Here is a 15,931-nt window from a genome sequence, read left to right on the forward strand (position 1 = left end):
GTCCTACGTATTTTTTATTTTATTTTTTAATATTTTTATCTATTTAAGTAGCGAATGTTATAAAATTTTTGGTACACTACAAGAAAATATCAGATTTGCTACCAACATTTAACTACAAAATGTATTTGTGGTTAATTTCAAGTTACAAAAGTGACAATTAACTAGAGACGGACACGTTATGTGCCCGTTTGTGTGATTCGATTTTATGAAAACAAAAACGTGTTAAAAATTACACCTAAATTTATAAATAATAATATCTATGATTTGGACCATAAGAGAAGATGAAAGGATTGCAAATATATATATATATATATATATATATATATATATATATATATATATATATGACGAGTAATTAGTAAATAAAATACATAATTGGCCTAAACACTGTCATTAAAAGATACAAAGAACCTTTAAATAAGAGCAAAATCTTTTCCATAATCCATACTTATGATCCAAACTTTAAACAAGCTTGAATATGTTGCAGAACCAAAACTGAACAATTGTGCAGAACTGACTTCTATATTGTAGTAGTCTCCCTCAAACTTGTAGCAAGAGAATTCTTACTATGAGTTTGAAAAAAAAAAAAAGACCAAACAGAAAATGACAAGGACAATAGTGATTGCAACTTCAACAATTATGCATAACATTAACTGACTTCGATATTGCAATAGGAAAGTATTGTAAAACACTGACATAGGAAAATTCCACCGGGATCGAAGGAAACGATTGAAACCGAATCGAAAAATGACAGAATAGGAAGCATAGTAGAAAAACTATAAATCTTTGTCATAGTTCCACCAGGATCAAAAATAGTGATGCATAACCCATCACGGGGAGAAAAGAAAGTGATGGTCTCCGACAAACATAGTAGAAAAGCAGAAAGCATCTCACCTTTCTTGTTGTTTTAATCTTGATCTTGTGAGAATCGGACGTTGTTGTCGTGTTTGCGCTTGACCTTGATCGGAGAAGAAAATGCTTGAACACTGGATTGATTCTGCAATTTCAAAACGACTTCAGAAAGTACAAATTCAGTTTCAAAATTCTTCGATTGCTTGTGTTCTTCCGAAGCGGTGATCGTAAAATTGACATCGCTGCAGCAAGAATCACCAAGAAAACAAGTAATCTCCCTCAATCTTGATGGAGAAACCATCAAAATCTGATGCAATAGAAGGATTAGAAACTGGAATGATTAGACTTGCGAAGCTGCCAAAAACAAGTGAATTTGACGAAGTTGATGATTCCAAATCTTTAGGAAAATTGCTAAGAATTTCAACATCATTAGATTCATCTTCTTCACAATATTCAAAATCGCAAGCAGAAGCACAATCTTCATCTTCATTCCTTGGGTATCGCTCTGATACCATGTTGAGAATCATGGAATCATAGGGATGAAGATCATACTCACAAGCAAGATAGAGAGCATAAGAGTATTCACGCGGATAGTACTCATAAAAATTCATATTTGAATATAGATTGATAAATGAATGATTAAAATGTACAATGGAATAACTTATTTATGGAACCTATTTTGAGTAACTAACTCCCTAACTAACTTTATAATCTTCTAACCAACTTAACAACCTAGAGTTAATTAAATAAAATCTAGGCAAAATTACACTAGAGATCATTTATCTTTATTTATTTGTAACAGATTAGTCATTTATCTTTTTTTTGTCCCAAATTGGTCCTTTATCTTTATGATTATGCACATATTAATCCTTTTTTTCATTTTTTAATAAAAATATGATGATGTGTCTAGCCACGTAGGATAATGTTATTTCTTCAATAATTTTTTTAATGAAAATTTAAAAATTCCAGAAATCATATGAAGATTCATCATTGTTCATCATCTTCTTCATCATATTCATCCTCTTTTTCATTACACTTTAACAAAAACACCCAAGTACGCCTCAAAATTATATAAATTTATGTGTTTTGTTTACCTCAATTTTTTTTTAAACTCCAAAATCAAATTCCCCAATTCTTATTAAACCCTAAATTACCAAATAAAAAATATGAGATGATAAATATGAGTTTTCATCGACCCAAAAAATCTTAAAATTGAAATCAACCCAAAATATGTTCTGGGTTTTAACACTTCCAATTCTCACCGTGTTTTCTACTACGATGTTGCTTTATTCCTATCAAATCTCACAAAGCTTGGATTTTTATTTACCACCAATTTTAAAGAACCGCCCTTAAAATTAAATCAAGAAAAAAATGAAGAACAAAACTTTAAAGAAATTGTGGAAAAGAGCTTTAAAGAAATCAAGAAAAAAAATGAAGAACAGAACTTTAAAGAACACAACTGTTTTGCTCGTGGAACAGTTGGTGAGGGAAAAAGAAACATGAGATAAATATAACACAGATCTGATTTGGTAAATTATGATTTAATAAGAATTGGGAATTTTGATTTTGGAGTTTAAAAAAAATTTGAGGTAAACATAACACATAGATTTATACAATTTTGAGGTGTATTTTGGTGTTTTTGTTAAAGTGTAATGAAAAAGAGGATGATTATGATGAAGAAGATGATGAACAATGATGAATCTTCATATGATTTCTGGAATTTTTAAATTTTCATTAAAAAAATTATTGAAGAAATAACATTATCCTACGTGGCTAGACACATCATCATATTTTTATTAAAAAATGATCAATATGTGCATAATTTTAAAAATAAAGGACCAATTTGGGACAAAAAAAAGATAAAGGATCAATCTGTTACAAATAAATAAGATAAAGGACCTCTAGTATAATTTTGCCTAAAATCTATATTCTATATTCTTAACAACGGTAATTATATAATTTTATCAAAACTTTATAAGTGTGACATTAAGGTTTTTGGGAGTTAGCAACAGGTGGGATTGGAGAAACAAATGGGAAGCAGATTTCCTGCTGTAATATTCCACAAAGTTTTCACGCAGTTTTGATTGTGGACCGTCCGATCTGTTATGTATGGTTATGATTATTTTGATGGATTTTATAGTTAATTTGATCAGATCCGTTCGATCAAGAAGCAATGACTGAGATTGAAACTGCGTGAAACTGTGTGATTTTATTACTGTAGTAAATCCGGATCCAAACAAATGTACATGATGGACGGAAGAGGATAAAGTCTGTGCTTTGCACGGGAGGCATTATTCAGAGTTGATTAGCAAATAATTAGGAAAACACAACCGATTAATTTGAAAAACACATTAAGAGTACAAAAAATAATCATTCAAATATTATTTTATTTCAAACACCTAAATATTAGAGATGAAGAACACAACTATGATTTCTATCAAGTAACTTCAAGCATACTAAGGGGGTGTATTGGATTGGGATTTTAAAAGACTTTTTTGGCAAAACAAAATCCTGAAGATTTTAAAGATTTCGTGAGATTTTATTGATTTTGTGGGATTGTAAATGACTTTTTTTAAATGACTTTGTACAATCAAGATTCTTAAACAGGATTTTGATGGATTTACAATACAGACTTTTCAGATTTCAAACTACTTTATAGATTTTTATGATTTCGAATAACTAATTGAATTTTTTAAGATTTTGAAGAATTCATTGAATTTTAAGCAAAAAAATTACAAAAGTGAATAAAAAGGATGATAACTTTTTTTTTGGTGCATATAATTCTAACTTTTTATTTATTACATAAATAAATTCTAAAGTTTGAATAAAGCAAATAAAAACGAAATTTTTTATAGCAATATTCATTATTGCCTAAAAAAATAGTAACAAAGTGATTATAAATCCATGATTTTCTAAGTAGCATTTCTCCACATATCTGAACCTATACTAGTCCTCCATAAATTTGCATCTTCTCGTTCCTGCTCTTGTGTTTGAACAATGGGTTCATAATTATTGTCTTCATGATTTGGTAACACTGAAGATGAGGATGAAGACTCATCCGTAGGTTCGACTGGAAATTCATCTGAACGACATTCTTTACGAAGAAAATTATGAAGTGTTGCGCATGCCAACACAAGCTCCGCTTGTGCCTTAAATGGAAATGGAGGCGCGGACTTAAAAATTGTGAACCGCGATTTAAAAACACCAAATATTCTCTCAATCACATTCCTTAAGGATGCATGTCGAAGATTGAATAATTCCTTTTCATTTTCAGGGTCATTACCATGACCTGCAAAATCTTGTAGATGATATCGTACACCTCGATATGGGGCTAAAAATTTGCGTCGATTTGGAAATCCACAATCCACCAAAAAATACTTACCTAATTACATAAGAGATGCATATAAAATTAGTATGAAACTGAAAATAGATAAAACACAGTTTAAAAATTGACGACTTACCTTGGGGTACTTTAAGTCCATTCCTCCTTGTCAAAACATCATTTAATAGCTTGGAATCATGTGTTGAACCCTCCCATCCGCTAAGAACGTACATGAATTCCAAATCAAAGTTGCATGCAGCTAATACATTTTGTGATATATTTCCATTACGATCACGATAACTGCTTACATCTCGTCCTCTTACCATTGCCGGAATGTGTGTACCATCAATAGCTCCAATGCAGCTAATATATATATATATATATATATATATATATATATATATATATATATATATATATATATATATATATATATATATATATATATATATATATATATATATATATATATCAATTATTATCGATATTATTATAATAAACACAATTATATTTACAATTTTGTTATAATTAGATAATGATCACATATAATAAACACAATTATATTATGTGTTGACATCATGTTATATTGGTTCTTAAACCACTTCATCCGACTCAAATAGTGACTATAAGTTTTAGGGAACCTAGTCTTAGCATTTAGTTCAGGAAGTATTAACCGTTCTACAGTTTGTTTGCTAAGTGATCCATTAGCATCACGCATCCCCCTATTCATAGCATCCACCAAGAGATGTAACAACTCATTGGTTTCCTCCATTGTCCAAGTTACATAATCTTTGTCTTTACTTTTTCCTCTATTATTTTCTTGCAAGTCTCCCATTTGATCGCTAATATATATACATATAATAAACTAATTATTTGATAGTTGATTTTCTAATTGTCGAAAGTGTAATAACAACTATACACCGATATAATATATAATTCAATAGAAAAATCAAACCTAATAAATAACATTGTAATGAAAGGACAAGTAATAATAGTGATTTTTTGAATCAAAATAATAACAATAATATATAAAATAAAAACAATGAACCGTAAAAATTGTGTTTTTTTTAATCAAAATAATAACAATAATATATATATAAAAAAAAAAAGAACCGTAACATAAAAGTGCATAAACATAATCAATCAATGAAAAAATTGAAAAGTTGTCTCTAGAACCGTAACAATGCTGGCATATTTTTTCATATAGTGTTTTTTTTCCAATCCCTTATAAACACAATCAAAGTATAATAATAGACACAATCAATCAAAGTTCTAGCATCGTATGAAAAAATCATCATATCAAATTGATCAAAAAAACACAATCAATCATCATATGAAAAAATTCTAGCATGAACAAATTTCAGACAGATCCGTATGAAAAAATTGATCAAAGTTGTAAGAAAGAACCTGATGATGGTAGTCCTAACGGCTGGAGAAAAGTCTTGGAAAATTCTGAAAAGTCTCAAGGGTTTGAGTGAGATTGTTGGAAAAGTATTTTACGTGTAATTTGAACAAAAAAGTCTATCAAAATCCATTCCATAAAAAAGTCATCAAAATCTATAGACTTTTGAATACCAATAGACATTTTAAAAAGTATGAGAAATCTCAATTGAATACCTACAGATTTTGTTGCCTTAAAAAAAAATCATAATTGTCTTAATTGAATACCACAAGATTTGTTTAACTTTTATAAAAGTCTTGATTGAATACCACAAGACTTTTTAATCATAAAAATGTCTTTTAAAATCCATTGAAATCTCGTTTGGTTGAGCTTTTAGACATCCAAAAACACGTTGGTAGTATTTAAACGTGAGTTAGACTTGTTGGAAAGTTGTTTGGCATTTTTATGTAGAATCCATTATATCATCTAGACGTGAGTTTAGTTGAAGCAAGAATTCTTAGCTTCCGCGTTTGCTAAAATTGCTTTTCAAATTATATGTTTCTCTTGTGTCTTTCCAACGATGTCCCTTGCTTTATTTTATTATTTATTATTATATATCCTTGTCAAATTGGTAAATATACACATGATATTTCTTATACGGAAACATGCTTATATTATTTGTTTTATTATTATTAATTTTTTTTTTATTATAGTCAACTACATTATTTTCTATACGTACCAACCATGCCTATATTTTTTGTTTTCCACTCACAAAACATTATTTTTCAATTATTTACTATTATATTTTATTAAATTGTAAGTTCATAATATAATTTGACAGAAAATAATTTCTAAATATAATATGCATTTTAATGTTTATAATTTTTAATTATTTGTTTATAATTTTTTAAATGTGGTTTTTTTTTCTACTGTGGTTGATTGTTAATTAAAAATCCATTTTGGTAATTAGCCACCCCAAAAAGCAATTTTGATCTAAACTATCCAAACAATATAAATTAGTGAAAATCATTTTTACTAAATGTATCCAAACATAAATCAATTCTGTTCAAATCACTTTTAATCAAACTCAATTTTATCAAACCAATTCTCTTCACCGCAAACCAAACACACACTAAGCTTATGTTTGTTTGAGTGTTTTTTCCTTCCAAACGCGCGTCTCTCTCTCAAAACGCAACTTTTTCATTTTCTGTGCTGTTTGGACAAAATCCAAAAGTGAGTCTATGACAGTGCAAACGTGAGTTTAGTCGAAGCTAGAAATCCAAGCTTCTACGTATGTCAAACGCGATTCCAATTTTAAGGACATAAATGTCTCTATTTTGCCCTTTTATGATTGCTTACTCTTTTTTTTTGTTGACAAAATTATAACTGTTTGTGTTGTGATGTTGGTTTTCTTCCATTTTAGAGTTGCTATGGCAAGAATCGTAGAGATCCATTGACACTGCCTCTTCTTGCTGCAAATTTGGGTGTTTGCTACAGTAGCATTCCAAGGTTAGGGAAGATATACGATGGGTTCAATTTGCGGGTCAAAAAAGAAAAGCAGCAATGGGCTCCAAAGTCCAAATGCACATTGTATATTTTTGTGTGTGTTTGCAATATTAGAAAAAACAATAATACAATATCCTTTTAAAAAAAAATTCTAATATGCATTTTGGATAATAATTGGTAGCTTCTTAAAAAATAAATTTTCTTTGATATTCGTTGTAGTATACTCCCTCCGTCCCATATTATAAGCAAAAAAAATCACTTTTTCATGTCCCAAATTATAAGCAAAAAAAATTAACTTTTATCATTTTCAAGATAAATTTTTACTTAATTTACTCTCTCTTTTCTTTTCCCCATAATCAATAACCAATAAAAACTGTTTTTACATCTTCCCATAAAACTTATTTCAACAAACACACAAAAAGTCAACCTTGAAATTATCATATTTTACTTTTCTTAATAAGTGTGAAAATATTTTTTTTGCTTATATTATGGGACGGAGTAGTATAGATTATTAAGAAAAATTGAAAATTCCTAACACAAACGTAACAAAATTTAGGCTTAAATGTAGTTTTGACTCCCAAAGTTTTACAATTGCTTGATTTTGGTGAGTAGAATTGATTTATGTTTGAATAACTTTATGTTGTTTGGATAGTTTAGATCAAAATTACTTTTAGATGTGTAATGACCAAAATGAGTTTTAATTTTTTAATTTTTATTTTTTTTTAACGCGGTTTTTTGAAACATAAATCAATTCTACTCACCGATAAGAATCACTTTTACATAAAGTTATTCAAACATAAATCAATTCTACTCACCAAAATCAATTCAGTAAAATTCAATTATACCAAACTCAATTATAAGCACCACTAAATGAAACACTAAATCAAACACACAGCAAGCCTCGTTAGATTCAAATCATCACATAACAGAAACTTACAGCTGTAATAACAAAACTTTTATAATATTAATATAAAATTGGCTTAAATGCAGTTTTGGCCCCCCAAGTTTCACAATTGCTTGATTTTGGCCCCTCACATTTCAATTGCTTGATTTTAACCCCCTAAGTTTCACAATTGCTTGATTTTAGCCCTCCAAGTTTAAATTGCTCGATTTTGGCCCCCCAAGTTTACCCCCTTTTGCATTTGCTAGCCCCCCGTTGAATATTTTGATTAAAAATTGGTTATGTAGCATTTTAAAATTAAATAAGTATTTTAAAATAAATAAATAAATTACAAATTGTTTTTTAAAAATAAATTATAAAATATTTTTCTTATTATATGTAGTTTGTAAAATAATTTTGTTATATAAAAAAGTAAAAAAAACATTTTATGAACTATTTTTTAAAAACTTTGTAAACTTTTTTTTAAATAAAAAATAATTATTAAACCTTTTATTAAAAAAACAATTTTTAATACATTTTTATAAAAGCAAATATTATTATTTTTTAATTTTTTTAATTAAAACATATTTTAAATTTTTTTTTAAATGTCACATAAGCAATTTTTAGTCAAAAAAGTCAATGGGGACCAGGAAATGCAAAATGGGGTAAACTTGGGGGGCCAAAATCGAGCAATTGAAACTTGGAGGGCTAAAATCAAGCAATTGTGAAACTTAGAGGGTTAAAATCAAGCAATTGAAATGTAGGGGGCTAAAATCAAGCAATTGTGAAACTTGGGGGGCCAAAACTGCATTTAAGCCTATAAAATTCACAAGTACACCTCAAATTTGCTTTATCAAAATGTTCCTGTATCATAGCTTCATATTGTCCTGAATCTACTTAATCATTCAAGCTTCCAAACTAAAAGCAAAGAAGGATTTTAAACAACGCATTCATCCATTGTTGCATCAAATATGGGTACAACTTTATTTATGTTAATGTCAAGCCTTAACATTTCTGCCTCAAAAAAAAAAGCCTTAATGTTTCAAATTCAATTGCAATCTTAAACTTCCAAAGTAAATATGAAACTGTGGAAATTTCCTGTTAGGAAACTGTTTGAAAGTTTCTCAAAATAATACTTAGGTTTTTGAACCTATGTTCTAAAATATGTGTACACATTGTGCTACTGCTTTTCTCTACCCATAATGTTAATCATTAAGGTTAGGGATAATCTGTTTAGTCACATGTGCATTGGACCAGCAATGTGGCTTCTATTCTACCCATTTCCGGAAAAACAGTAAACTAAAACATTGTAGCAAACACATAGAATCAGAATTCAGGATTCAGATCCGATTTAGCCACTACCTTCAACCATCTATACCATGAACTTCTTTTAATAAATCAGATCAATCAGGATGAGGATGAAGAATTTTTTTTTTATTTATTTGTGAACCTTATGTTGGAAGAAGAAGAGTTTTTTTTTTTTTTTTTGAATAGGAAGGGAAGAAGCAATTTGTTTGGACAAAAAACATCATGATGTTGTTGTGATATTGTTTCAATTGATTTTAACAATAACAATTAAAATTAATAAAACAATATAAAGATTGAGGTAATTCTATAACTTTTAATATGGTAGAGACTTATTTGCAAAATTAATAGATATGGAGATACATAGTAAGTGATATGTAGCATATAATCCTATCTAGTATTTGACTAAGTCCACTTACTTTCCCATTGGCCACGATGGCGACTTCACCAAAGAAACCATTTTGGTGACTTCACGCTAGAATTTTCCTATGAAAATACTTTACATAAATTGTTATACATGCTTGCAACAGAATAGTCATTTTTATTACCACCTATTCCCACTCTTTCATCACACCCATTGTGCACAATCCACATGAGGGGAGTAGCCGCAATTTTCTGTTGAAAAATATGCCAGGCATCCAACTCTGCCGTACCACCTACCATCCTCGTTCACTAACTCGCAAACTTTCATGCCATGCAGGTGTTGCAGAATAGCCGCATGTTTTATGTTTTTCTAAGAGTGGAAATGAACAACATCATTAATGTTATCTTAATTTTCTAAAAGAATCCAAATTTTAGGACAAAAGTAAAAGTTATACGAACCAAAGATTAAGATAGAAGAATAGTACCTCTTGAAGTTCTATCAGCTTGAAATTATTCGGAATTTTCAAGTGATTTCCCAACATATCTTCCCTCAATTCAATTTTTTGTACTTCTAACCATCCAACTTTTTTTTTTTTTATTATCATCACAAGACTTTGTGTCTCTGCTTGTAGAGTTAGCAACTCCCCTTCAACAACCTTGAGCATGTTCCCTGCCACAGATATGATCTCAACATTCACATACAAATAGTCAAACCTTGACCAACTTGATAAGAAAAATACAAATATTGATCCAATATAACCGACACTCTCCTCTCTCCAGACCTTTGGTTGGGAATAGTCGAAGACACTAATGCTCTGTTTCGTAAAAGTAAGTTGTAAGCTACCTGATAGCCGATAAGCTCAATGTTTTAAGAATCGGACCGGAAGTCGAACCGTTGTGACCACCAATTCAAGGTTCAACCGGTCGGACCGATTCAACCGTTATTGAACCGTTTATATTGAACCGTTCATATAATTTTACTATCATAACAAAATAGAATAATTTTTTTTTTCTCTATAACAAACTAACAAAACACAACTTAAGAAAGTAACAAATAAATAAATATTAAATAAAATAAAAAGAATAATATTTAGCTCAACAATAAGCCCAATTTATTACTGAAAAAAGAACATACTTGACCCAAGCCCATTTACTAAACCCTAAATATAAATATCTAATCTTGTCTTAGTATACAATACAAACAATATGCAAATGTAATCAGCCGTACACTGTTCATCTTTCTCTTCTCAATCACGTGAGATTTTTTCTTTCTTTTTCTTCCTTAATTTTTATTGGCACATCCTTTCTTATATCTCTTCTTCAAGCTCAATCTTGTTCTTTCTCTCTCTTTGCTTTCTCTTCTTCAAGCAAATTACTATTTTTTCTTTTACTTTTTTAAACAAATCAGTTACTTTTATTTGTATAAAAGCAAAGGAAAAGAAAATTGAATCCTTCTGGTCTCTGTATTTCTATGTCCGGATCTTTTTACAACTCTGTTAATTAATTACCGTAAAAGACAAAGGCAAATCTTAATCAATGGATAAAAGGGAAAAAAATTCTTGACAAAAAAAGAGCGTGAAAAGAAACGAAAAATAGGGGAAAAAGTGTTTTTTTTTTTTTAAAAAAAAGCTAGATTCCGAACCGGCCGATTTTTTAAAACCGCCCCCGGTTCGACGGTTTGTGCGGTTCAGGACGGTTCCAAACGGTTTTTTTCTGGTTCTACAGACTATTGATTCTTAGCACTCATCCGGACCGCTGTTGTGTCCGGTTCCCGGTTGAACCGGCCGGTCCGGTTCTTAAAACAGTGGATAAGCTAGCTTATAACTGAAAAGCTAACTTACAACGGATAGCATGTAGCTTATAGCTGAAAAGCTAGTAGAATAAAATTAAAGTGTTTGACAAATTTAGCTGTTATAAGTACAAAATGACATAAAAGTACATGGTTGGTGGGTAGTTTTTTTTTGTAAGTGTTAGTGGGTAGTTATTACATAATTTAAAAAAAATAAATAAATAAAACTAATAAGGGTAAATATGGAATAAAATGAAAAAGCTATAAGCTATAAGCTCATACGCTACTTGAAATAGCATCTCAAAAAAAGTCACAAGCTAGTTAGAGAAACTCGTTACCAAACACTTGACATTTTTATCAAACAAGCTTATAAGTTAGTCCAATAAACTATAAGCTAGCTTATTGGACTTACCAAACAGTGCCTAACTCTTAATTCGAACTAAAATTTTGGTCAGATTCAATTTTATTATAATAATAATTTTTTTATATTATTTTATTATATTTTTTTATATTATTATTTTATATTATTTTTTTAGAGTTTTATTATAATAATAATAATATGGTAGTATGGTAGTTGCTTTTTGTTTCCTCTAATTGGAGCATCTAAGCTCTATCCCGATAGTAAGTAAACCCAATCGAATTCATTTGTTCGGACAATTAATTCGAACTAAAATTTTGGCCAGATCCAATTTTATTATAATAATAATTTTTTTTATATTATTTTACTTCAAAGGTCTTCCTATTTATAGGTGAGGATAGTGGCTTCAATTCATAAATTAGTATAGTGGATAATTGCTTTTAAAAAAAAAAATAGTATAGTGGATAATTATCTCACCTTTACAAAAAATAGCTTCACTACAGTTTTTCAAGAAACTATACAATCATCTAATCTGTTATTTAATTGTACTGAAAAAGGAACATCTCGCTCGATTATGAATACCTTAACTACTCCAAAGAGTATTAAGTACAGGTATTGGCTGTTTTCGATAAAAGATAAAATAGCTTCACTACAGTTTTTCAAGAAGCTATAAAATCTCTTTAACTTTTCCCTACTTGCATTAAAATTTATTGTTGTTTGAAAATTACTATAAGTGATTCCCTACAGCACTTGCCATAAAGCAAAGTGGAAGGTCAGAAGTAGATAGAAAGAAGTCGTATAAGCACTAATTCAGTATGGAAAAGTGATAAAAATATACAAATAACTCTAATAATACATAACAGCAGTTACATAATCACAACAAGGTTTTAACCGAAAATATACCAAGCAATTAAGCAAAATTACACGACAGTTTTATAAGACCAATTAACAAATCACATAGGTGAGGTAGTACCCCAACAATGCTGCATGTTGCATTCCTGCCTCTCTCAAAAGGAAGAACCATGTTGGTTCAAGAACTTGCAAGTTACAGGTACCAGTCGCAACTGCGTTATTCCAACTTATGTAATACTCTAACGAGATCATAGGTATACTCTATTAATTGTTAATTGAAGAATTTGCATCTTCCAAACATCATGTCATACAAATTGAAGTTTGGTGATCAAAATGCATGTCAGTACTTGCCATTCTATTAGTTCCTACAAGTGATATCCGGTCATCATAGACATAAACGCTTCCAAATGCATCTGTGCCAGGAGGACATTCAAGAGCAGCTTCAAGAACTCTATGGTGTACCCCATGAGAATCAATGGAATACCCACCTTTATGATCATGCCCAGCAAGAACAACCTTAACACAATTGTATCTGTGTATCAAATCCATCACTTCATCACAATTCCACAATAGTGCCTCCTCAGTTGCTGCACAAGGATCTAGAGGCAGATGGCATGCGACAACAACCTTCTGTTTCAAATTGGTTGCATCGTGGAGAACACCATCCAACCATTTCATCTGTTCCTTTCCAACACCTCCGTTAAACATAAGAAACCTTCTTTCAAGCCCCACCATATTTGTTGGACTGTTCTTATCTTCATTTGGATTCCTCTCCCTAAGCAATTTCATGGCCTCCAATGTTCTTGGATGATCTTGAGGCCAACCAATGGCACTGATGTCATAGCTATCCAGAACTACAAATCTATATTCAGGCACAGGTGAGAAATCATAGTAAGCACAACCATCAAGGGTTTGGATATTCAATAATGGAAGCAACGTGCTTCGAGGAAGATTGTAAAGACAGTGATTGCCAATCATATGATACACAGGTCCCCTGAACATTCCAAATTCATCCACAACTTTCTTTACAGCATGAATAGATTGATCTTTAGGACAAAATCCATCAACAATATCTCCTAAATTAATCACAAACTTATGCTTCTGATGAGTATTCCATTCTTTAACTGCTCTCTGCAATACAAGAAAACTATGCCTATAATACCGCGGAACACCGAGGAATGAGCGACCATCAGGAATGTCAGCGTATTGGACATCAGAAATCAATCCAAAAGAAAAAAGAGGCTGTGCAGTAGCAACCCCAGTGGCAGACACCATGGCGTCTCTCTATGATCACCTACCATACATAAAACATCTATAACGTCAGCAAAGTAGTACTTTCCAAGCGCAATCTAAAGAAAAAGCTAACACTCAGAATACATATCCAGAGATAGATAATGATTAAGGAAGAAAATATACAGAAAAAAAAAAAAAAAAAAAAAAAAGTGGGGTAGCTAACTTGGCCTCTACTTGAATTATCAGACTCCTGGCATTTTCTTTTCAGAAAGTAGTTTCCCTTTACTCATAACAGCCTACTTACTTGGGAGCAAGTTCATCAATCTGAGTTAGTCTAATGCAATTTCCATTCCCAATTTGTACAAATCAAATATAAACATAGGTAAAAGATAAAAGTTTGATATACTACCTAGAGAATAAGTTTTTGAGAATCATTTTCCAGTTTGAGGCACGAGGGTGATGCTCCTTTTTTAAATACTTTTCCCCTATGGCTGCAAGTAAGACATATATATTTAGGGTAGTTTTGGAGCTTACTATGTGTTCTGGGGAAGATGGATGAAGGGCAAAGGCGAAAGACTAAGATGATGAAGACATGGATATGCTGCTCAATTTAAAGATAAAGAAATCACCATTAAACAATGTTTGATAAATCTTTACCTAGGATTCTACATCCTATCTCATCATAAATAAATTTTGTTTTATCTTTCTATCAATGGTATCATTAACAAGCACAGACACGGCTTTAAGTTAAACAGAGGAATTTAAAAATACATTATTATTATTATTATTATAATAATTAATAAAGATATTAGGACCATCAATCATTCACAAGTTGTTTACTACTTTATAATTAAGAAAACATAAACAAGAAAAAGAGAATCATGCGATGAAAGGTAGATTTGGAAGGACGTGCGTACCGGTATTGAGTGATTTGAAACAAACAAACAAACAAACAAACAGGCAGCAATATGTGTTTCTGGTGAAATAGAGAATCAAATGGAGAGATCAGAGAAGAGAAGGTTGATTGATTAACACAACTGACGCCGTCTCAACTATTCTTTAAACCCAAATCTTCTCCTGCCATAGCCATACATATTACCAAATACAACATGAAAGAAGAATGGTAGTTGGTTGGGTGCGGAGTGCGGACTTGGATTCCAATTCCATAAAGATGCACTCATAGTCATGTGGTAGCTCATTTCTATGGTTGGATTAAGATCACATTTTTAGGGATTTTGGTAGTATGCATTTCATCCTTATTGCCAATCTTGTAAAAACTTTTAAAAAAAAAAAAAATCATATTTTTCATTTTCTTTCACAAATACTAGGCTTTTTATTTTATGTCGGTATCAGGCTATCAGCTAAGGAAGAAATGGATTTGCTTAATATCGGTCGTCTGATTTTTAATAGATGGTTAAGATTTTGTACGGTGGAAAACTAGGATTTATATATGAATTGTTCGATCTAAAATCAACGGATGTAATACATTGTAAAATTGTGTAGTTATTATTCTATAGCGGTGAATCTAGATTAGATGAGGTGGGGATAGGTCAGACCAGCCTACGAGGCCTAGCCTACATAGGCTCAGGTCAGATCAGCCTATTTCTTTAAATAGAGCAGGTTGAGACTTTTTTATAAGCTTATTTAGTTAAATAGGTCAGGTTGCATACCATTAAAGAAGTCTTTTAGCTTACTAGGCCGGCCTAAGTTAAATTAATATCAATAATATTTTTATCAATATTATTATTTATATATTAAAATTTGTACTTTTATTAAATTATAAATTTATTAACTTTTTCAATATATATATAGGAAGCACTTCAAGTGAGGGGAATGTTTTATCATGAGAAATGAGAAAAACAAATATAAACCATCAGATTAAAAGTAACGGTCTTGATTAAATTGGCTTCATTTAACTAATTTACGCTATCCACCCACTATGATATTACTCTTTGTTTTCTGGATCAACCTTGACGTTTCATTGCCGCAGCAATTTGTTGTACCACCAATTCCCCTTCAAATGTTTCACTTTTGTCCAATCAAATCGATAAACAAATTGATCTTAATAACAATAATTTGATAAATTGTTC

General features: G+C 30.5%; 1 protein-coding gene across 6 annotated transcripts; it reads right to left on the bottom strand.

Moving 5' to 3' along the window:
* Positions 1-12,550: 12,550 nt before the first annotated feature.
* On the bottom strand, positions 12,551-15,115 carry LOC123898115 (manganese-dependent ADP-ribose/CDP-alcohol diphosphatase-like). Of its 6 annotated transcripts, none has more exons than XM_045948998.1 (3): positions 14,759-15,115; positions 14,251-14,332; positions 12,551-13,902 (listed from the first exon to the last, which is right to left on the bottom strand). In XM_045948998.1, the coding sequence occupies exon 3, from the start codon at positions 13,881-13,883 to the stop codon at positions 12,909-12,911; it is 975 nt and encodes a 324-aa protein (XP_045804954.1). In that variant the 5' UTR covers positions 13,884-13,902; positions 14,251-14,332; positions 14,759-15,115; the 3' UTR covers positions 12,551-12,908. The 6 variants fall into 6 exon arrangements, with proteins under 6 accessions (XP_045804954.1, XP_045804959.1, XP_045804953.1 ...); XM_045949003.1 differs by lacking the exon at positions 14,251-14,332 and adding an exon at positions 14,376-14,442; XM_045948997.1 differs by having other exon boundaries at positions 14,251-14,442.
* Between the last annotated feature and the right edge of the window lie 816 nt (positions 15,116-15,931).

Source organism: Trifolium pratense, linkage group LG7, assembly GCF_020283565.1.
Source record: "Trifolium pratense cultivar HEN17-A07 linkage group LG7, ARS_RC_1.1, whole genome shotgun sequence".
NCBI lineage: Eukaryota > Viridiplantae > Streptophyta > Magnoliopsida > Fabales > Fabaceae > Trifolium > Trifolium pratense.